The sequence below is a fragment of the Elephas maximus genome, chromosome 7 (assembly GCF_024166365.1).
Source record: "Elephas maximus indicus isolate mEleMax1 chromosome 7, mEleMax1 primary haplotype, whole genome shotgun sequence".
NCBI lineage: Eukaryota > Metazoa > Chordata > Mammalia > Proboscidea > Elephantidae > Elephas > Elephas maximus.
In genome coordinates this window covers 88182039-88204656 of record NC_064825.1, presented here as the reverse complement: position 1 = coordinate 88204656, position 22618 = coordinate 88182039, and the positions used below count along the sequence as shown (strand labels likewise).

General features: G+C 40.1%; 1 protein-coding gene across 1 annotated transcript; it reads right to left on the bottom strand.

The window, feature by feature from the left end:
* Positions 1–21741, bottom strand: DEPDC7 (DEP domain containing 7). Its single transcript, XM_049889588.1, has 9 exons — positions 21614–21741; positions 12374–12764; positions 8158–8285; positions 7163–7352; positions 5239–5450; positions 1213–1355; positions 897–1022; positions 729–807; positions 1–241 (listed from the first exon to the last, which is right to left on the bottom strand). The coding sequence occupies exons 1-9, from the start codon at positions 21684–21686 to the stop codon at positions 48–50; spliced, it is 1536 nt and encodes a 511-aa protein (XP_049745545.1). The 5' UTR covers positions 21687–21741; the 3' UTR covers positions 1–47.
* Positions 21742–22618: the final 877 nt, after the last annotated feature.

Here is a 22618-nt window from a genome sequence, read left to right as displayed (position 1 = left end):
CATAATTTATTCTTAAAATACACAAGTTATATACAGATATTTAAAACTCAGGCTCCAAAATACTCAATAAAGATGTTTGGGTGACACTTATAGAATTGACCTAGCAATTTTTTCTTCTCTTTGGCAGACAGTTTTGAATCTTCATCAATAGTCTTTAATAAATTCAACAGCTCATCTTTGGTTGCCTTCTGTGTACTGTTGGGGTAGTCACTTTGATCAATTCTCTGGCAATAAATATATCCTTAAAGTTGAAAAGTAAAACGTTCAGTGAATGAATCTATTCCTCAGATTTAAGTAGAAAAAAAATCAATATTTTTATATTTATGTTTTTACTCCTTGTTTTATAAAATGCATTGAAGATGCTAAAATAACCTAAACCAAACCTGTTGCCATCGAGTCATCTCTGACCCACAGTGACCTTACAGGACAGAGTAGAACTCCCATAGGGTTTCCAAGGAGCAGCTGGTGGATTCGAACTGCCGACCTTTTGGTTAGCAGCTGTAGCTCTTAACCACTGTGCCACCAGGGCTCCAAGCACTCCTGATTTCCTAACCCTGGTCAAGTTGCTTTTTGATACAGAAGGCACTCTGCTAAGCCTGGATAACTCTGAGGAGAATGTTTAGAGTTTAGATTGAAATTAAAGTACAACTATTTACAGCAAAACACTTTCAAATAAAAACTAGTAATTTATCATTGGAAGATCATGAAAATAATATCTCTCAAATTACCTGTTTCACTGTTTGGATCTCTTCCTTCCTGTATGGCCATGAGCTTATCACTGACAATTTTATGTAGAGTTCCAGGAATCTTAAGAAAAAGAAGGGACACAGGACATCATTCAATTCATTTTAATCTGGTGATCAATTACACAAACTTAACTACTTTCAGAGTTTTACCTTAAAAACATCTTTTTGATGATCCATTAAAAAGAGAACCAGAAGATCTGTTTTGCCTTTGGATAAATTTTTATTGTCAACAATAGCTTTCGAGAATATTCTTTTCACAACCATTCGGTTGTCACTCTATAAAAACAAAACACAGTATATGTTTAAAAGAACACATTTAGTACTAAAAAGAGGATATTAAATAATACCTGTTCATTATCCGTTTCAGCATATTTGATGCAAAAAAAAAAAAAGGAACAGTCTGACACACAGGTCCTCTAAATATTAAAGATACTGAATACCATTAGCATTTAGACAAAAGACTTACTTCTTTCTGTAATTTAAATTCAGAAGGATGGGCTGCAACAGCCATGAAATACAGTAGCCTTCTAAATTCTTCTCTATTTTGGGAATCCAAAAGCTTTAGAAAGAGCTGAGTAGCTTCTAATGCTGTTTCAGTCTTCCCATTCACTTTAGCCAAAGAAAAAATTGGCGTTAATTCTGACCAAACATGACCAGTATCAAAGGAAACAAAATTCAAGTTACAGCTTAAGCTAAACAGTAAACTTATTAAAAAATATTCCCCAAAGCAAACAGACAAACTAGGAATTACAATAAACATTTAACTCCACAAAAGCAGCCGGTTTTCAAACTGGCAACTAATACCCTTAATTCCTTATCAACTAATTTCTTATCCATTGAAAACCTGTTGCCATTGAGTCGATTCTGACTCACAGCAGCCCTGTAGGACAGAGCAGGACTGCCCCACAGGGTTTCCAAGGCTGTAAATTTTTACAAAAGCAGATTCTTACATCTTTCTCCTGCGGAGCAGCTGGTGGGTTCAAACCTCTGACCTTTTAGTTAGCAGCTGAGCACTTAACCACTGAACCATCAGGGCTCCTTAAATAATATCTTAGGACCTTGTTATGGATTGGATTGTGTCCCCCAGAAATGTGTTATCCACTTCGCTAGGCCACAATTCTCAGAATTGTGTGCTTGTCCACCATTCTGTGATCTGATGTGATTTCCTATGTGTTGTAAGTCCTATCTCTATGATGTTAATGGGGTGGGATTAGCGGTAGTGATGTTAATGAGGCAGGACTCAATCTACAAGATTAGGTTGTATTTTAAATCAATCTCTTCTGAGATATGAGAGAGAAGCAAGCAGGGACACATGGGGGAACCTCTTGTCACCAAGAAACAAGAGCCAGGAGAGCAGCACGTCCTTTAGACCAGGGTTGTCCCTGCACTGAGAAGCTCCTCAGCTGGGGATGATTGATGACAAGGACCTTCTCCCAGAGCTGTCGGAGAGAGAAAGCCTTTCCCTGGAACTGGCATCCTGAATCCGGACTTCTAGCCTCCTAAACTGTGAGAGAATAAATTTCTCTTTGTTAAAACCATCCACTTGTGATTTTCTGTTACAGCAGCACTAGATAACTGAGACAGAATTTGGTACCAAAAGTGTGGTGCTGCTCTAACAAATACCTAAAATGTGGAAGCACTTTTGAAACTGCGAATGGATAGAGGCTAGAAGAGCTTTAAAGTGCCTAATCATAAAAGCCTACATGGCTTTGAAGACAGTCTTGGTGGAATTATGAACATCAAAGGTAATTCTGTTGAGGACTCAGAATGAAATAAGGAGAGTTGTTTGGTTTTTTTTTTGGTTACACTAGAGATGGCGCAGATGGTGAGTGGCAGCAACAGAGAAACGGCAGCAGAACCAGGAGACCAGTGTGACATAGCACTGGAAATGACCCATGGAGTGACAGAGCTGAGGGCCTTTGCACAGGAGGCTTCCTGGCAGAGTGGGATACCTTCAAGCACTCATTAACAGAGCTAGGCTTGCTGACCCATGGAGCAAGAGAGCTGAGTGCCTCCTGGCTGAAGTTTACTGGCAGAGTGGGGTGCCTCCAGGCACTTATGGGTGGAGCTACACAGCTTTGGAATACTTGCCTCAGCAGGGCAGATGTGGGTGGCAAGTCCTGAGGGGCCGAGAGGCCAAGGACCAAGGAAGCAGAAGCTGGAGTCAAAGAACACAGGAAGCACAGCTGCCTCAGTCTCAAAATAGTAGCGCCACGGCCTCTGGGGTCTCAAAGGGTGGAGATGCCACTTAGATAGACTAGGAGAATGGGGCAGCCCAATTGCAAAGGAGCAGAGCTGCCGTTCCAGTGGGCCTGGAAGGCAGAGGTGAAGCCCAGGGCCGAGCGGCCTCCACTGAGAATCCAGAGAGTGTGGCCAATACTAGAGTCTAGAGGGCAGGGCCATTGTATAAATGGTCTCAGAGAATACAGGATTATTTTCAAGCCTTGAAGGCTAACATAATATATTCTGCTGATTTGCTTGGTGCCTGTTATCCCTTCTTTCCCTCCAGTTTCTCCCATTTGTAATGGAAATGTCTAGCTTGTGCCTGTTCCACCATTATACTTTGGAAGCAGATAATTTGTATTTTAGATTTCACAGATGAAGAGGAATTTTTGAGGTTTGGACTTGGACTTGATTTAAGGCTTTTGCTATGATATGATGAGGTGAATGTGTTTTACATGTGGCAAGGACATGAATTTTGGAAGGTCAAAGGGTAGAATGTTACAGCTTGAATTGTATCCCCCAAAAGTGTGTATCAACTTGGCTAGGCCATGTTTCCCAGTATTGTATGATTGTCTACATTTTGTGATCTGATGTGATTTTCCTGTGTGCTGTAAATCCTACTTCTAGGATGTTAATGAGGTGGGATTAGTGGCAGTGATGTTAATGAGGTAAGACTCAATCTACAAGGTTATGTTGTATCTTAAGTCAACCTCTTCTGAGATATGAGAGCGAATCGAGCAGAGACATGGGGGACCCCACGCCACCAAGAAACAAGGGCCAGGAGAATAGCGCATTCTTTGGACCTGCGGTCCCTGGGCTGAGAAGCTACTCAACTAGGGAAGATCGATGACAAGATCTTCCCCCATAGCTGACAGGGAGAGAAAGCCTTCCACTGGAGCTGGCAACCTGAATTCGAACTTCTAGCCTCCTAAACTGTGAGAAAATAGATTTCTTTTTGTTAAAGCCATCCACTTGTGATATTTCTGTTATAGCAGCACTAGATTACTAAAACAGACCCTAAATCTTACTATTTGCTTTGTAAATTTCCAGTCTACATTTTTCACTAATTCAATACATTTTGGGATACCAATGTATCCAAAAAATACCTGTACATAAGAAAAATAGAAGGGATTCTCTGAAACCCCCCGTTTTTTCCAACAAACCATGTAGAACAGTCAGGATCATTGGTAGAGGGCTAAAACATTATCTGCCACTTTGAAGAGACTGAATGGGGGTGACAGCAGTTTGATGTTAAAGCTTTCTAAAAAAAGAGAAATTACTGTCTACATGAACCATGGCCTCATCTACACTGAGACCAGAAGATCTACATGGTGCCTGCCTACCACTAACAACCATTCTCACAACAGGGCCACAATAGATGGATCCTGATAGAATGGGAGAAAAATGTAGAACAGAACTCAAATTCTTAAAAGGTTCAGTTGAGACTAGAGGACTCTCTGAGACTTTTGTCCTGAGATACTCCATAAACCTTAAACCGAAACTATACCCTTAGGACACCTTTTAGCTAAACAACAGATTTGCTCAAAAAATAAGGAATATTACCAGCGAGTACTGTGCACCTTCAAAAAACCATCTATGGGTGTTCAAATGGTCAACAATTACTTTAAAGCAAAGGTGAAAGGTAAGGGGACAGGGAAACCAGATTACTGGAAGTGTAACACCCATAAGGGAATTAATGAGAGAATGTGAAAACTGTAACCAATGTCTCTGAACAATTTGTGTAGCAATAATAGTTAAATGGAGACCTAATTTGCTATGTAAACTTTCACCCAAACACAGTATTATTTAAAAAACCGAGAGAGAGAGAGAGAGAGAGAGAGAGAGAATTGCTGCTCTGTGCCTAAGCTTCCAACGAATGAGAGCAGCATTCTCCTGTGGCAACCAGAAGTTACTGTATAACTCTGGTGGCGTGCAGTTGCCATCGCATTGATTCTGACTCACAGTGACCCTACAGGACAGAGCAGAACTGCCTCATAGAGTTTCCAAGGAGCGGCTGAGCTTCAAGGATTCGAACTGCTGACCTTTTGGTGGCAGCTTAGCTCTTAACCACTGTCCCACCAGGGCTGTTAGAGCTTGTTAAAGACTCCTTCCAAATCAGCCCTGAAAGTTTTGGAATAAAGACATTCCATGAATTAATTCAGATCCATTCTCAGCTTGAAGTAGTACACTAATATTCTGGTTAATTTTGAAGACAATTAACTTTTTCCCTCAAAAGACAAATTCTAGCATCCAATAAGATCTTCCTTACCTAACAGTTCTGCGATTCCATTATGAACATCAGATAAATGATTTAACAGAGGTTCCCTGCTGCTGTAATAATTGCCAATGGCATCAAACAGAAGTTCTTTCACTACATCTGTTTTATCTGGTTGCTCAGGAAAGTTTCTGCTTATATCCACCACCATCTGGTCTGGAAAGTATTCCAAGCAGTCAATTGCTGCAGAGAGCCACTCATCTTCCCTAGGAAGAAAAACATTATTTAAGAAAAGCAAAGAATAACAAATATACACATAATACCTTACTTCCTAGCTATTTCAATTTTGCCACCAGCTTACATTTCTACACACTTAAAGATATAGGTAATTCCTTTTTAATATATAGCGAGATAGTGTATCACAGATAAAAAGTTCGCCTTAATATATGTTCCGATGCTATTTTTTTAGCAAAATCAGAAGCTATCCACTACCACAGAGATGAAAAGGGCATCAGATTTCAAGCCCTACTTTTTAAATTTTACAGTGGAGACCCAGGAACTCGGTCCCAGCCAGGAACAGATGCCAGACCTGACTCCTAGAGCAATATTTTTCTAAAATAACGTTGCTTATTTCAGAGCTCTGTGTACGCTCTATCATCTCTCACTTTGGCTAGAAGAAAATGGAGGAAGATAAAGTTTCAAAATAATTACATATTAAATACCATTTCTAGTAAAATGTCAGCTGGGTAGCCTCAGAAAAAATATGACATTTCAAGAAATAAAATGCTTAACTTTTAATATCCAAGTCGTTAGTTTATATAATTAATCATGTACTCCACTGCCATGGAATCAGGATAACTAATGCTGCTGTGACCCAGGTATGTTACCTTGGCCAATTTGCTTCACCTCTCTGGGCATCGGTTTGATCAAGCATATAATAAAATGCAGCTAGATGATTTTTTTTAAGGTCACTTCTAGCAAAAATTCTGATTCTATACTATAAAATCAAGATAATTATAAAGTATTTCTGCATGTTGCTTCAGGTTGTAGAAATGTAACTTAAATTCTTGCAGAATAATGTTTCCTATTATATATGCAGAGCTCAATAACTAGTTATGTTGGGATTAACCTTTTCACATAAGGTTCTAAACTACCTTTTAACATTCAACTGCTTGTTAATAGTTCATTGGAATGTAAAATTGGTGAGGTGCTGAAAACGTAAACTGCGTTCCTTTCAAACATTTCAATCTCCCTAACTGGGCTGGAACACTACTGGCTAAGGCAAAACAATTAAAAATTAAGTAAGCTAGAAAATACAAGAATTTATTTTAACTTTTAATAATTTCACTTAGGAGAAGTCTCAAAGTTATGAGCAATAGGAAACTCTTCCTGGGGCGGAGTGGGGATCCTAATTCCCTTAGCACTTGAATTTAAGCCTTGAAACCTTAAGATTTATTTTCAGAGGAAAGGTAGTTGGAGGTGAAAGTGAGTTACTTTCATTATATTTCTTTTTGAAAGATTTGATTTTTAAAATCATGGACAACTCCTTTAATAAAGGTTAACTGAAGCTGGATATTTAAGAGGCACTCTATAGGAGTATAAAAGCATACGTAGCCAAAGGATACCAAGAATTTGTCAATCTGTTAATTTTGTTCCAGGTCCCTTTGAGGAACCTTGAGAGAACAGACAGCCCTACATTTTAACAAGGATAAGAAGACAGAACATAATCATTTTCTTCACTTGATGAGCAAGTAGTTATATGCAGAGCAAAAATGAACACGAAAAATAATGAAATTTAAATCTCTTGCTCTAATTTTGACCAAGACAATTTTGTTCTTCATCTTCCCAAATACCAAGAATATCAACTGACAATGCACATCTGATCTTACAGAAAGCAGGGTTCAAAACAGTATTTTAAAACTACTATCGATAATCTACCTACAAACGCACTCAAATTATTATATGTATTTCCACATACTGAGAGTCACTATAAGCCTTGAGAATCCCTCGATCCAGATAGCTACTGTTGTAGATCAAGTCAGGCTGCCTCTTAGACTGAGGAACTTTAGATACAATTTCTTGCTGTTTGAGTAAGGAGTCAAGAAGCGGAAGGTCTACAAGTTGTAGTAGACGCCCAATTGTTTCTTCTTGCCATACTTCATTAATAACTACACAGGAAAAATGACAAGGTGAAAAGAAACAATTAATAGTTACTAAATGCTCACCGCAATACTTGTCTAGGAAGGTCTAAGCCCGTAAGTTTGTGGCAAAAGAAAAGAAAAAAAGAAGTCAACCTTAATGAAGTGCTTTCTTTTAACAAAGCAAAACAATTCAAGATTTGTTTAATGTGTAGGAGAATAGACTTTGGACAACAGGAATTCTTTTCATTCTTTGTACTGTAAAATGCAATCTGTCAAAGATAAGAGACCAAGTCATGTAACATGTTAATAAGGGACTTTGAAAGAAAGAATGATTCATTCAATCTAAAAAGTGGTTTGAAACTATTGGCTGCAGATTATTCCACTCAGGGTTTCCACAACAGGGAGGGGGGAGGGAGGGTGGAAATCAAAGTCATTAAACTACATTCCATTGCCACAGACAAGGAAGAACACAAGAATTCTGTTAATGTTTTAATGTAATTTTCAGATTTTTATTTAACCTAATAAAATCTTAGGCAAAGAAACATCTGAAAGCATATCTTTAAATAAACAAAAGTCTGCACGCAGAACATTTCAGATTTGAACCTCTGCCAGCTGATAGGACAAAAGTCAGTGTTCAAGAATTGCAACACTGATTTATTTGTTAAAGATAATAGACCTCTGTAAAAAATATAAACAGCTTTAATACAGAGTGTGCTCTCTCTTTGCACTCTGAATATATTTAAATTCTAATAGAGGCTAAGATTGAAAATTTTTAAATAATTTTATTTGAAACTAGCTTTCTGTTGCTTACCGCATATTATCTTTAGCTTACCTTGTGGAGACAAGGCTGCAGAGATATTTACATGAGGAGAGCTAGCTGGCTTTAAACTCAGATTTTCCCACAGGTCCTCTAAACTTGCCGATTTGATATCCGATGACTTAAATAACATATCTGCACACCTAAAATGAACAGATTTCATAAATTCATTTTTATTAGTAAACTCACAGAAAAATACTTCAGCATCTGAGAGTTAGTTTCTGGAGAGTTTATGTATTTCAGAGGAAAAACACAACAAATGCAAATTCTAAGTTATCTTTCTCAAGCCTAAATATACTCTGAATAAATTCTCCTTTGAATATTTATTTAGATTTAAGTAATTCAATGACTGAAATTTTAGTCGCCAATTTTAAAACGTAATCAAACACAATCACATTTCATTATGCTTCTCTTTTTACCAGTTCTATTTCTGGGCCATTCTTTGTTGGAGAGTGCTCATCATTTTCCAGACACCGATCTCCAGTCCTTTTATCTGCAATTCTAAAATCCAAAAAGCTTTGAAACCGAAAGTTTATTCGAAACTCATATGGTGACCAAACCTGCCCTGAGGTTGTCATAGTTTTTATTTAACCCAGTTGGTATGAATGTTCTCTTGTTTACGACAGAAATATTAATGTGTCTGATGACCAGATGCTGTCCCAAATGCCTCCTGGGTTTTTATGTAAAATACCAAAAACCAAACCCAGTGCCATCGAGTCGATTCCGACTCATAGCGACCCTATAGGACAGAGTAGAACTGCCCCGTAGAGTTTCCAAGGAGCGCCTGGCGGATTTGAACTGCCGACCCTTGGGTTAGCAGCTGTAGCACTTAACCACTACGCCACCAGGGTTTCCTTTATGTAAAATACATGTACAAAATTACCTTTCTAAAATCTCCAAAGTTTCAGATTCCTAAACAAGGGTTTCAGATAAGGCATGTGGACCTGCATCTGAAAAGTGCCGACCATGCCCTACCTCATCCGCATATTTCCTTCCTATATAGGGAGATACATTTATCATGTTTTAGACACAGAGTTAAAAATATTTGAAAGTCAATACACTAAAGCTCTGACTTTAGGTCATATCCGAATTTTAAGGAGTTTTGATTATACTTCCACCACTGCAGAATTTAGCAAACATAGGAGAATATAACATAATACAGGAAACCCTGGTGGTGTAGTGGTTAAGAGCTATGGCTGCTAACCAGAAGGTAAGTGGTTTGAATTCACCAGACGCTCCTTGGAAACCCTATGGGGCAGTTCCACTCTGTCCTATAGGGTCACTATGAGTCGGAATCGACTCGGTGGCAATGGGTAATGGGTAGGAGAATACAGGGGAAAAGTTATTTTATTTCATGACAAATAACTACATTCACTATGTACCTGGGTTCTACAATTTTGTCTCTCCAATCTCCCTTTAAATGATTCCCTTTCTCCCCCCACTGCTACTTAGTTCAGTCTTCATCTTCTATAGATTGCAATACTGCAATAGGCTCTTAACTGGCTCTCCTTAGTAGGCTATCCATATGGTTGCCACGATAAACTTTCTAAAAGATAATCTCATCATTTTTGAAACCTTTTTGTGGACCCCCCACAACATCTGTACAATCAAGTTCAAATAAAGCCCTCTGCATCCTGGCTCCCATCTGCCGTTCGAGCTTCATTTATCTGCAACTTTCTGGATTCCAGTGATACCCTACTCTCTTAGTTATCTAGTGCTGCTATCACAGAAATGCCACAAGTGGATGGCTTCAACAAAGAGAAACTTATTCTCTCACAGTTTAGGAGGTCAGAAGTCTGAATTCAGGGCACCAGCCCCAGGAGAAGGCTTTCCCTCTCTGTTGGCTCTGGGGGGAAGGTCCCCATCATCAATCCTTCTCTGATTCAAGAGCTTCTCAGCACAGGGACCCCAGGTCCAAAGGACATGCTCTGCTTCTTGCACTTCTGTCCTGATAGAGTACCAGGTCCTGTTGTCTCTGCTCACTTCTCTCTTTCACATCTCAGAAGAGATTTTGACTCAAGGTACAACACAATCCTGTAGACTGAGTCTTGCCTCATTAACACAACTGCCTCTAATCCTGCCTCATTAACATCGTAGAGATTAGGATTTACAACACACAGAGTAGTCACATCAAATCACAAGATGGTGGACAACCACACAATACTGGAAATCATGGCCTAGCCAAGTCGACACATATTTTGGGGGGACACAATTCAATCCATAACATTTCACTCTTTGGGTCTCAATTCATGTCCCTGTCACATGTAAAACAGTTTCACCCCATCATATCATCCCAAAAGTATTAAATCAACTTCAAGTCCAAATTCCATCCTGGGGCAAAATTCTTCCTCATCCATGAAATCTAGAACACAAACTATCAGCTTCCGAAGTACAATGGCAGAACAGGCACAAGATAGACATATCCCTCACAAATAGGAGAAACTGGAGGGAAAGAAGGGACAACAGGCACCAAGCAAGCCAGAACACATTAAATTAGTTCTCAAGGCCTGAAAACAATCCTCTTTTCCCTGAGATCATCTAGGCAATAGCCCCCACCCTCCAAACTCTGGGCTTTGGCCACACTCTCCACACCTTGGGTGGCGGTCCCTCAGCCCTGCATGCCCTTGGATCTGGGCAGCTCCACTCTCCTAGTCTGAGTGGCGACCTCACACCTTTGGTCCCCAGGCATGGCAGCCCTGCGTACGCACCCCACCCAGTCTTGGGCAGCAAATCTGGCCCCGTCCTGCTGGCACCCATGAAAGGCTGCCCCACACTCCAGAACCAAGGGGGTGAAGATCTGACTCCCTGAAACCCAGGAGGCCATGGCCGCAGACCCAGCAGGCCATGGTTCCACCCCCCTAAGACCCCAGAGGTTGCAGCCCTACCTCCCAGGCTGAGGCAGCTTCACCGCCCACCTCTGCCTCCCTCCACACTTCTTCAGCCTCTGTCTCTCAGCCAGCCCAGCAACTGCCCCGAACAAGTGCCCAAAGGCACCCCACTCTACCAGCAAACTCCATGGGTTGGGAAGCCCAGCTCCCCCAACAAGTGCCCAGAGGTACTCCACTCTACAAGGAAGCCTCCTGCCCAAAGGCTCTCAGCAATCTTACTCTGTGGGTCAGCCCCACACCATCTCATACAGATCCCTTGACTCTGCTGCTGCCGCTCTTGGCCTGAGCAGTCTCTGGTGCCACAGCTTTCCTCGCATCCTTGAGTCCTCACTAGGATTATCTCTGATGTCCGCAATTCCACCAACAGTCTCTTCAAGGCAATCCAGGCCTTTACTAACAGCACCTCAAACCCTTCTAGCCACCACTCATTACTCAATTCCAAAATCAATTCCATATTGTACATATCCGTTAGAGCAGCAACCCACTCTCCGTACCAAATTCTTAGTTATCTAGTGCTGCTAAAACAGAAATACCACAAATGGATGGCTTCAACAAAGAGAAACTTATTCTCGCAGTTTAGGAGGTCAGAAGTCTGAATTCTGGGCACTAGCTCCAGGAGAAGCCTTTCCCTCTCTGTTGGCTCTGGAGGGAAGGTCTCCATCATCGATCCTCCCGATCCAGGAGCTTCTCAGTGCAGAGACCCCAGGTCCAAAGGATGCGCTCTGCTCACAGCGCTTTTCTCCTGGTGGTACAAGGTCCGCTATTCTCTACTAGCTTCTCTCTTCCACGTCTCAAAAGAGATTTTGACTCAAGATACAACCGAATCCTGTAGATTGAGTCCTGCCTCATTAACGCAACTGCCTCTAATTCTGCCTCATTAACGTTATAGTGGTTAGGGTTCACAACACATAGGATAGTCACTTCAAGTCACAAGATGGTGGACAACCGCACAATATTGCAAAGGGCCTAGCCAAGTTGACACATATTTTTGGGGAACACAATTCAATCAATAACTCCTATGTGGAATTCTCCCTACCTTTTCTCTGTTCTTATAACACTCTATGATTTTCTAACTTTTTTTACCCTGTAAGTGTAACCTGAAGCAGAAAATCAAAAGTTTGTGGACTGTTTCTACCAAATATAAAACATGAACAAACAAGAATTTTAGGAGATACCCAATAAAGTTAACAAAAGTACCCTGTACTTTATCAAGTATACCCACGGACCCAGATTTTACCTCAACTTACTGTTTAAAAAGTTAACACAAAGCCAGTCAGCATCTTATAACAAAGTAGATAAAATCCTGTCAATATCCCTCAGATAACCTAATATTACATACTAACCCAGAAGATGAGTGTAGTTTGTTCTCTTTGCCTAGTTGACTGTCTTGGTTAGGTATCGTTGTGAATCTATAAAGGCTGGAACTACTATCTTCAAATGTAGGTTTTTTGTCTTTTCCAAAAACTTTGGTTGGAACTGCTTCAAATATTTTGTAGTCCATAAGTGCTTGACACACTCTCACCACTTTGGTGCGAGGAATATCTACATCACCAAAATACTTATTCTGAATTAGGTGAGAAAAAATGACATCCACAGCTTCTGAACCAACAAAGCAGTCATTGTGTCGTTTTAAATGGTGCCTTCGTTTTTTCACTTCCACTTGTGTGTGAAGAGCATTTATAATGCTGCTCCATACATATGTGGCTCCAAATGGCTTCTGGGCCACACTGAAACCTAGAAGGGTAGAAAGCAGAGTAATTGATTTAGCATCTTGTTCATTTATATAAGGTCTAAACAATCCCTAAGCAAAAAGTGGCGATTTCCAAAGTTACTAATAAGGACCAATTCTGATAACAGCTTATTATTAAAATATTAAATTATTCATAGCAATTCCTTTTAAAATGCAGTGCCTGTTCTAAGTGCTAGGATACAACAGTGAACAAAAAAAGTCCCTGTTCTCATGGACTTAAGACTTTGAGGGAGGAAACAGACAATAAATACAGTATGTGTTACATCAGTGCTAAGAAGAAAAATAAAGCAGGGTAAGGAAAAGAATGCTATTTTAGCTGGAATGTCAGGAAAGACCTCTCTGATAAGGTGATACCTAAGCAGAAATTTGAGTAAAACAAGGAAACAAGCTGTGCAGATACCTTGGGAAAGAGCAGAGAAGAGAGAGAGCCGAGGCCCTGAGGTGGGAGTGTGCTCTGCTAGAACAGGAAGGAGACCAGCCTGGCCTTGGTTAGCAAGGGAGACAACAGTAGGAGGTGAGATCAGAGATGAAGTAGAGATGGGACTTGGAGTAGGGGTAGGAGGCACATCAAGTGGGACCCTGTTGGCACTTTCCAATTATGTGCCTTACATAAATTATCTAATCTTCATAGCAACCCTATGAGGTAGATATCATCTCTACTTGAGAGATGGAAAACACTTACAGAGGTTAAATGTAACTTCTAAACATTACATAGTAAGAGGTAGTACTGGGATTTGGCCTCACAGTCTATGTGACTTTGAAGTATTTATCAGTCTTTCACAGACACACATGCACACACGTCTTTTATGTCATATATACATATATAAACATGTATGTGTATATAAATATAACGGTTGCAGGAATAAACTAATATTTTTTAAGCTTCCTATTATGCAGGTTTATGAGTTAAAAACTTTGTAAGCAGGGTAAATTAACAATTTGATTCCTGTCCAACAGGAGCTTATGACCTATTGCAAAGATATGGTGGCCACAGAAATAAATCAAGATTTTAGACAAAAACAAAAGAAGGAAAACAGGTTTTTAAAATTTTCCTACCATATTTTTTTTTTCTCACTGTAAAACTGTTACTTGGCAAAAGTACAAAGAAGAGAAGCAGAAATAATCAAAAGAAAATGGGCCTTTGGCTTTAATAAGTTGATTGAACTGAGTCTAGCTAATAATTAGCTTACTGTCTGTCTCTCTTTCCTACATAAACACTGAAAATGCCCTTCTATGTGTGATGATTTTTAATAATTCTCTAAAATTCAGTGGTCCTAATTTTTTAAGCCCCCATTTTTGTTAAGCATATTACTTCCTTTACTTTTAGGATATTTTGGTGGAGAAATTGAAAAGTTGTTACTTCTCTTAAGATAGTCTAAGAAGAAAAACAATATGCAACAGTATAACAGTAAGGAATCAAGGGAATTAAAGGGGCTACTACTTGAAATTGCCTTCATACTTTTTCAGATAAAATAGGATGTGTAAGATGAAAGTATAAGGTAAGTTCCTGAAGAACACTCAAGCTCCGTTTAATGCACTAGAGTCATAATTTAAATGGGTTATTTGGAATTCAGCTTTTGTGCTGCAATAAATATAAGGAGTACAGTGAACCACTATACTGTATTCACTTATAGTATAATTTTGTTACACAGCTACTAACAATTTTAACGTCTTCACGAGAATCACTAACATACACACACATGCAGTTTATTAGTGTATTTCCAATACCAAAAGTAGATAAACAATTTACCACCTACCTATGACTGTAATGTTAGTTTGAAATAATCAGCAAGATTGTTTTTAATTATCAAAATTGAAGATAGTCCATAAACCAGTACTAAACAAAGAAGGAATAGTTGCCAGTCTTTCAAATACCATGTGAGCAATTGTAAGAATTGAACTGTGGAGAACTACATAAATAAATCAAGCTGAATCTAGATTTACTACTGGTATGATATTTAGTCTCTACTGAATAGAGCCAGAATCAGGCATTTGATGGAATCTCAAAATAAGTCCAGGTTCTTCCTGGTGTCCAGGACCCAGGAGTAAGCTGTACTGTTTTCAACCCCATGACTAAATAAAAGGGAGTGTTAGCAGCTAATACTCAACTTCCTAAAATACCAGGGATTATAACTGAGACTTAAATGAACTTAGTATCTGCTCTTTAATCTTTTTTAAAAATCTTCAACGTATTATTATTAAAATAGCTAACATCTGTGTACCTACAATGTGACATGCTCTGCTTTCTCTCATTTAATCCTGATAAACTTCTCCGTGAAACATTTATCAATAACACTATTTTGAAGAAATTGAGGCTCAATGAATTAAACAAAATAGCCTTGAGTTACATAGCTAGTAAATATATACTAGCTTTTCACGGTACTTAAATATAACATTAGAAGTCGTCTACCAGGTAAATTGTAGTGTTGACCTTTCATTTGAGACTTGGATTAAGTGAAATATCTGTAAGAGAGCCACAGAGATTAAAAGAAGTAAAACAAACAATTCTAGAATTAGTGAACCTTTAACCAAGCTATTGAAAAACAGTCAGTAGTTACTACTTCTAAAATAAGGTAGGATATTATAAACTGTTATAATAAATACTATCTACAGTTTTTTTTTTTTTTTTTTACAGTACACTAGTTTTTTTTTTACAGTACACAAGGGGTAAGACAGGAAAGGAAGACAGGCAAGATTCACATTTATAAGAGATCAGGCTGCATTTTAAATCCTAGTAAAACAGACTCTGGACTAGTGATAATATTAAAAATGAAACATCTCAGTCGTAACATTTGAGCTATAAGTAGGGTAGCACACAAATCCTAAAAATATATGGCTTGAGCCACTTCTTAATTTGAGATCAGTGAGACAACTGAAGGGGGTAAAGGTAGAGAGAGAGGGGGAAATGCAGCCTCAATGATGTGGAAAAGGCTAATCTTCACAGGGGAATTAAGAGGTAAAGAATAAATTTCCCCATCTTAACTTGCTGCTTCAGTGTGGGAAGTCAGGAAGTTTTGCAGATTGGATAATGCTGTATAGAAGATAAAAAAACAGGTTAGAGCAGGAGAGTAGGCACCTGTGAACCACACGGTCTCCAGAGTCCTCCAGGCATGATACAATCCAGCCCTTTCAGGTCCCTTCTGTTCTCACTGACCATTAATTCTCAACTATTGCATCCTGGGATATTCCCCTCAAGTATCACCACCCACAGACTCAAACCAGCTCATGTTCATACAGATACTTTAATATGTAATGTACCCTGGGCTTGACAAGTAAATGTGCCAAAACCCACACCAGGATAACCTGTTTTTTTTTTTTTTTTAATGCTGACTTCACCAGATGAACACAAATTTCCCAATATGCTGGTCTGAAACTTATTTATCATCATCTAAGACAAAATAAGAGTTAAAAACGAATATTGGTATAGCAGACCATGGCCCAGTAAGAAGACTTATTGTGTTTTCTAAACAGGATTCAAGATGCCAAAGTAGACAGAGAACATTTTTTAAGTCTAGCTATCAGAATTTATGCTTCATCTTGTCTTCAAATCTTCCTTGCAAACGATCTGCACAACTCTTCAAAATTAATTCATCACTATCTACGTCTTGATGCTTCCTTATTTACATTTGGTCAAGCCATTTTTTAAAAGCATCATGACCAAAGGATGTGATAACCCTGGATAAGAGACTTAACGTCTGTAGGTTGGTTTCTTCATCTACTGATAAAAGAGTTGAGCGCTATGTTTAAGGTTGGTTTCTAGTCTAAGCGGCTGATCTTAGGATTTTAGAGACTGAAGTTATACCTCCCTCCATTTAGAACACCAAATAAAATATTGTAGACCTACAGGTAAGAAATGAAGCCTAGGGACAAATTTGATCCTATCAGATATAAAGCTTTTTGGAAGGTGACCTAACAAGAGGCTCAGAAATTGTTTTAAGCTAAATCTATAACATCCTATACGTGCTCTTAAGCACTATATAAATCTAGGCTTTATTTCAAGCAGTCTCATCCTGATTTGCTTGAAAATAATAGCTGTTTTTCAAAAGCAAAGACCTGCCCATTTTATGTATTTGGCCTCAATCAAAAAGGTTTACTAACAATAAAAATATTACATTTCTAAGACCATATTAAACATTGACATAGCATTTGTACTACTAAGAACCATCTTTGCTTCCAAGAATACATGCTAAATAATCAACTTATTACAACAATAATTCCCTAAAAATCAAGTCAGAAAGCAGCTGTATCAAGTAAATTACATTTACTCAAAGTTACAAGGGTATAATCAGCATCAATCATAATCCACACTGCCAGCATCAACTATGGCCTTGCTGTGAAAACTAAGGGCAAAAAAAAAAAAAAAAAAAAAAATCCATGATCACCTCAAGTAGTGAGATCATATTAAAATCCTTAAAAGTAGATCAGTGTGCACATTATAAAATTGGAACCCAATATAAGGTAAACATACACACAGAATTACAAAAACACACCACCTTCAATGAATGCTTAATTTTACTTTTATTTTCAGGCTTTACACTGGACTAAAAAAAAAAAAATTCAGATAGCCCATGTTTTTCTAGCTAACTGTAAGAAAGAGCAAGCTAATGCCTCACTTCTTTCAAATTTCCTTACATTTTGTAGTTAATTGCCTTACACATTGTCTCAATAGATTATTCAATACTTGTTAGTTGTAGGTTATTAGCCAACTACTAAAAAACATTTGTTAAGAAAGGTTAACCCAATGCTTCTCAGTAGGCAGTTTTATGCACAACCCCCCCGCCCCCCACCCAATCGGGCATTTGGCAATGTCTGGAGATATTTTGGGTTGTCACAACTGTCTGTGGTTGGGGTGGGGCGGGGCGGGGGGCAAGAGCTATTGGCATCAAATGGGTAGAGGCCAGGGATGCTGCTAAATATCCTATAACATACAGGACAACCCCCAGAACAAAGAAAATGTTGTCGAGGTTAGGAAGCCTTGGCTTGAATGAACACTGTTCAGACATGGAAATGTGTGCTGCAAATACAAACATGTGCTGCAAATACAAAGAGTAAGACAAGAGCATGGATTTTGGAGTCCCAGAGACCCAGGTGCCATTTGTGGTTCCACCATTTACTAATAATGAAACCTTGGACAAACTGCCTAACTTTTTTGTTGCAAAGTAGAGCTAATTTTACTTACCTTAGTTATTGTAAGGATGATATGAGATAATATATGTAAAGTGGCCAACAACGAAAAGATATATAACTAAAAATAAAAAGGGGAAAGTATCACAGCATATAGGAATCCAAGGAAACATGACAACTCAATGTAATGTGGTATTCTGGATGGGATGCTGGAACAGAAAAAGGACATTAGGCAAAAACTAAGGAAATCTCAATAAAGTATGGACTTCAGTTAATAATCATGTACCAATATTAATTTTTTTTTAATATTAGTTCATTAATTGTGACAAATGTATCATACTAACATTAAAAAAAAAAAAAAACGAACCCACTGCTGTTGAGTTGATTCCAACTACTAGCGACCCCATAGGACAGACTAGAACTGCCCCATAGAGTTTCCAAGGCTGTAAATCTTTACAGAAGCAGACTGCCACATCTTTCTCCTGCAGAGTGGGTAGTAGGTTCCAAAAGCCGACCTTTTGGTTAGCAGCTAAGCGCTTTCACCACTGCACCACCAGGGCTCCTCCATACTAATGGAACCTGTTGCCATCCAGTCGATTCTGACTCATAGTGACCCTACAGAACAGAGCAGAACTGTCCCACAGAGTTTCCAAGGAGAGTCTGGTGGATTTGAACTGCTGATCTTTTGGTTAGCAGCCTCAACTCTTAACCACTCCGCCACCAGGGTTTACATACTAATGGAAGGTGTCAATAATAAGGGAAACTGGGTGCGAAGCATATGAAAACTCTATTAATAACTTCATGACATTTTTGTAAATCTCTTCTAACAATTTTTAAAGTTTCTTAAAAAGGGAGGTTTCTTTCTTCCTCTTCCTTCCTCTGAGCTCAGCTACACAGTCCTCACCCTCAGTTTCTCCTTTACCTACCCCTGTCACCTGGAGATAATGGCCAGCTCTAAAGAGCATCCAGTGAAATGAGAATCAATAGGATATCAGAAAACACGATGTGACACACACCAAAGGATTTAACCCTTCATCAGAAAATAACACATACATAAATCCTGGATTTAAGAGAATTTTATTTAATAATTATTTTTTCAAAGAGATTTTTTAAACATTACAGAATTGTCAAGACAAAGGAAAAGGACTAATATCTACTGGACAGTAACTGAGACCTCTGAGAACAGATAAATGTAAAGAGAACTGTATTTTGGGTGTTTTAAAATTGGGGAGCTGTGACTGAGTGGAAAAAAAATTCTATGATATCAACGCTGCAACACTTTTACTGGATATTGGTTTTGTTAGTCCCAAATTTATTTTTCTTCCTGTATGGCATTAAACGTTTCACGCTGAAAACTGAGATTGCTTCTGAAAAGGCTAGAGAAAGGCAGATAAAATACGTAAAACAAGTCTCTTCTAACAAGCACGATTTTTAAACATGTTAAGAGAAATAGCAATAAAAGGAGGCACTGGCCACTGCTTTAATTCATACAGATTAATGAGATAGCATATGGGAGGTATTTTGAGCTCCCTGGAAAAGTGATACTAGGCAAATTCAAAGAATCAGGTTACAGCATAAAGGGATAACAGAATAACATACCACCGTCTTGTTGCCTTTGTCTATGTTAAAAGACCAGAGTCTTTGAAGTACTAGCCAAAGGTTAGCACGTAGACCTTATTTCTACTACATAAATCAGGGTCCTGGTTTTTACAGCCTATTTAAGGTATGGAAGAGTTACTAATAGGCCGAGAAGCAAAAGTACAGCACTGCTTGCCAGAGCACAAAGAAAAGGAATGGCAAGGAACCAAGAACCATGGGCTCCCATTACCATGCTCACTAGAACTGATAAGGCATCTAAATGGTAGGAACTCCAACTGTAACAAGCCAAATGAGAAAACATAGTGGGCCCCTCCTTGCCCAATGCACCTGTGTGCAGAGGACGGTGTTCTTTTCTTTGGGTTCAAATCCACAAACGAGCACTTCGACTCTTCCTTCTGATGGTCATCGATTTGATTTTTGAATGCATATCCCCTTATGCCATCTAAGAACCTGTTCACAAATGCCTGATGCGCAGTCAGTATTTCAGCTGTTAGAAGAGACAGGTGCCATGTTTTTTAATCAGGTAAAATCTGGTAATTTCTTTCACTCAGAAAGTGAACCTAAAGATTTCTCAAAAGTGTTTCCAAACTTAAATATCTTTTGAAAAGGTTTTTAACTCCTAAATGCTGACCTACTTCCCTTCCCTCCCCAATGTTAAACAGGGCAAAATTCTGAATGTACCTTTTCCCAATCATTTAAATGGGAGGAGAGTAAGGTCAGTATTAAGAGCTTGCTTAGAAATGTACAGGTGAAAAGTGGTTCTCTATCAAAATTTATCATTAGCGTTTTGAGGATTAAAAGGGGCATTAATTAGTAACTCAAGGCCATTGAGATGCACCCATTTGATCTATGCCAGTTCACTGACCACTGTCACCTTGGGGAAGGAGTCGGTTTCACTGGCTGGCTTTTTATATGGAAAAGGCTTTTTTGTCAGATGGGAAACCGATTTTTTTTTTAATTGTACTTTCGATGAAGGTTTACAGAACAAACTAGTTTCTCATCCAACAGTACACACATTGTTGTATGACACTGGTTAACAACCCCACGACATGTCAGCGCTCTCCCTTCTCAACCTTGGGTTCCCTATTACCAGCTTTCTTGTTCCCTCCTACTTTCCAGTCCCCACCACAGGGCTGGTGGGCCCCTTTAGTCTTGTTTTGGGAACCAATTTTTTGATCATCCCATATTGAAGTTTCAGAAAGGGGGGGAGGTGGGGAATTTGCAACTTATTTAAAAGAAAAAAAAAAAAGCCTAGCGTTATCCAGATATCTTAACAGTCACCTGTTTTGTTGTTTTTTTTTTTTTACTACACTATAGATATGCATTTTTTTTTTTATAGATATGCTAGAATCAAAATTTTAGAAGTGATCATCCGATTTCACTCGTTTGGTCATTTGAAAAAATCAATACCCTAAGCAAACTGCCCAAAAGATATGATAAAAATGATTAAGCTGGGGGCAGGGTCTACCGACTTCTCTCCTAATGTCATGTAACTAAAAAAAAAAAAAGTCAGAGAGGTCTATTCGCTGAAATGCTGCTTATACCTTTTATGCCAAGTTCTTGCCGCTAGAATTTATATAACAGAAACCTCTCATCCCACCCAGGAAGAATCTGGGGAGACGACCATGATTCCTGAATCCTACCAGTCTCGAGAATAAAGTGGGCAAGAGAAGCACTCGGCCCCGGGCCATATCAAGGAACCAAAGTTTGTGGCTGAGAGAGGGGCAAAGAGCTATACAAACTCCTAGCAGCATACTTGTCACCAGCAGTGATACGCAGCATATGCTGGGCACCTACTTCCAGCGCCTGGCACCAAGCGGGCGCACATACAAACACGCGGTAAAGTTAAAGTTTGGGTAACTTAGCAAACTTTGGGCTGTGAGGGCAAACAGGCGCCAGAGTCCTGCAGACCACCAGCGGGAGAAGAACCCAAAACGGCTGCACCGCCCGGACGCTGTCCCAAGTGGTCACAGCCGTGCGGATCCCGCCGTGGGGCTGTTCCGAGCAGGGGCGCGTCTTCCAGCCGCCCACACCGCCCGCCCCGCGCTGGACCTCAGCCCCTTCCCTACGCCGCCTCGCGCCGCCCCTGGAGGGGGCCCTTGGCACCTACCGGGAGGCCTCTGCACGGGGCTGGAGAGAGCCGAGAGGTTGAGCGCGGCCGCCTTCTCCCGCACGGTGGCCATGGCCGCGCTGCCGCACTGCTACCTCCTTAACCACAGTCCAGCAAAACCTACACCCGCAGCGGCGCCGCCAGTTAACCGGCTCGGGGCGGGGCTCCCGCCACGGCCGCCCCCTTCCTTGGGCGAGCGGGCTCGCTAGCCAGGGCCGCGCGCCCAGCCTTGCGGGTCACGTGCCTCCTGGGCCGGCGTGTGGGCGGTGGCCTTGCGGATCCAGGGGAAGATGTGGCCTCTGCCCTCAGGATGCCAGGGGCCTATCACTGGGTGAGCTGGCAGCCAGGTAGGAAATACTTCACTGTGTCCAGCCCACCAGTTCTGCAATGTCGCCCGCACCGCCTCCCAGCACCTCCCAAGCGCAGGGATAAGCGCACGGCAGGCTCCGATCACCTGGGTTCAAACCACGCCCCATTACAGGTAGATTAACTCTGGGACTGGGCAGACTGCCTCAGTCTGCCTCAGTTTCCTCACGTGTGACGCGGAGGTCGTATTAGTACTCGCAGAGTTTTTGTTTTTGGGGTGTGTGTGTGTGTGTGTGTGTGTGTGAAGATTACACGAACTAATCCGTGTCCAGGATTTTAGTATCTGGGTCTGGAACATAAGTGCTTAAAATGATGTTATGGTAATAAATACATGGAGTTTTTCACCTGTCCCCCCCTATAAAGAACAAACAGATTTGTATATGGCTTGGGAGAGCAATGTCTAGATGTCACAGGAGAGCAGAGAAGGACCATCCTGGCTGCCAAAAAATCATGGCTTCCAAAGTTACTGGGTCATGTGGGTAGGGATAGGATTTGCTGTGGAAAGGGAAGGGAGAGAAGAAGATGGGGAGAGGGGAGAGCGCTGATAATGGGAAGCATCTGGGCAAGTTCAAGCCAGGGAATTCAGGCTGGCCCTCCAGTGCTGGGATAGGCAACCCAGAAGCAGGAGTTAACTCTGAA

What these genes read in the sequence shown, in the direction of transcription:
- DEPDC7 (XM_049889588.1), bottom strand. Translation starts at nt 21,686, where the DNA reads ATGGCCACCGTGCGGGAGAAGGCGGCCGCGCTCAACCTCTCGGCTCTC. An exon ending in AAACTACACTCATCTTCTGG is followed by an intron (nt 8,286 to 12,373) that starts GTTAGTATGTAA and finishes TGTTCATTTTAG; the next exon opens with GTGTGCAGATATGTTATTTA. An exon ending in TGCAGCCTTGTCTCCACAAG is followed by an intron (nt 7,353 to 8,157) that starts GTAAGCTAAAGA and finishes TTTCCTGTGTAG; the next exon opens with TTATTAATGAAGTATGGCAA.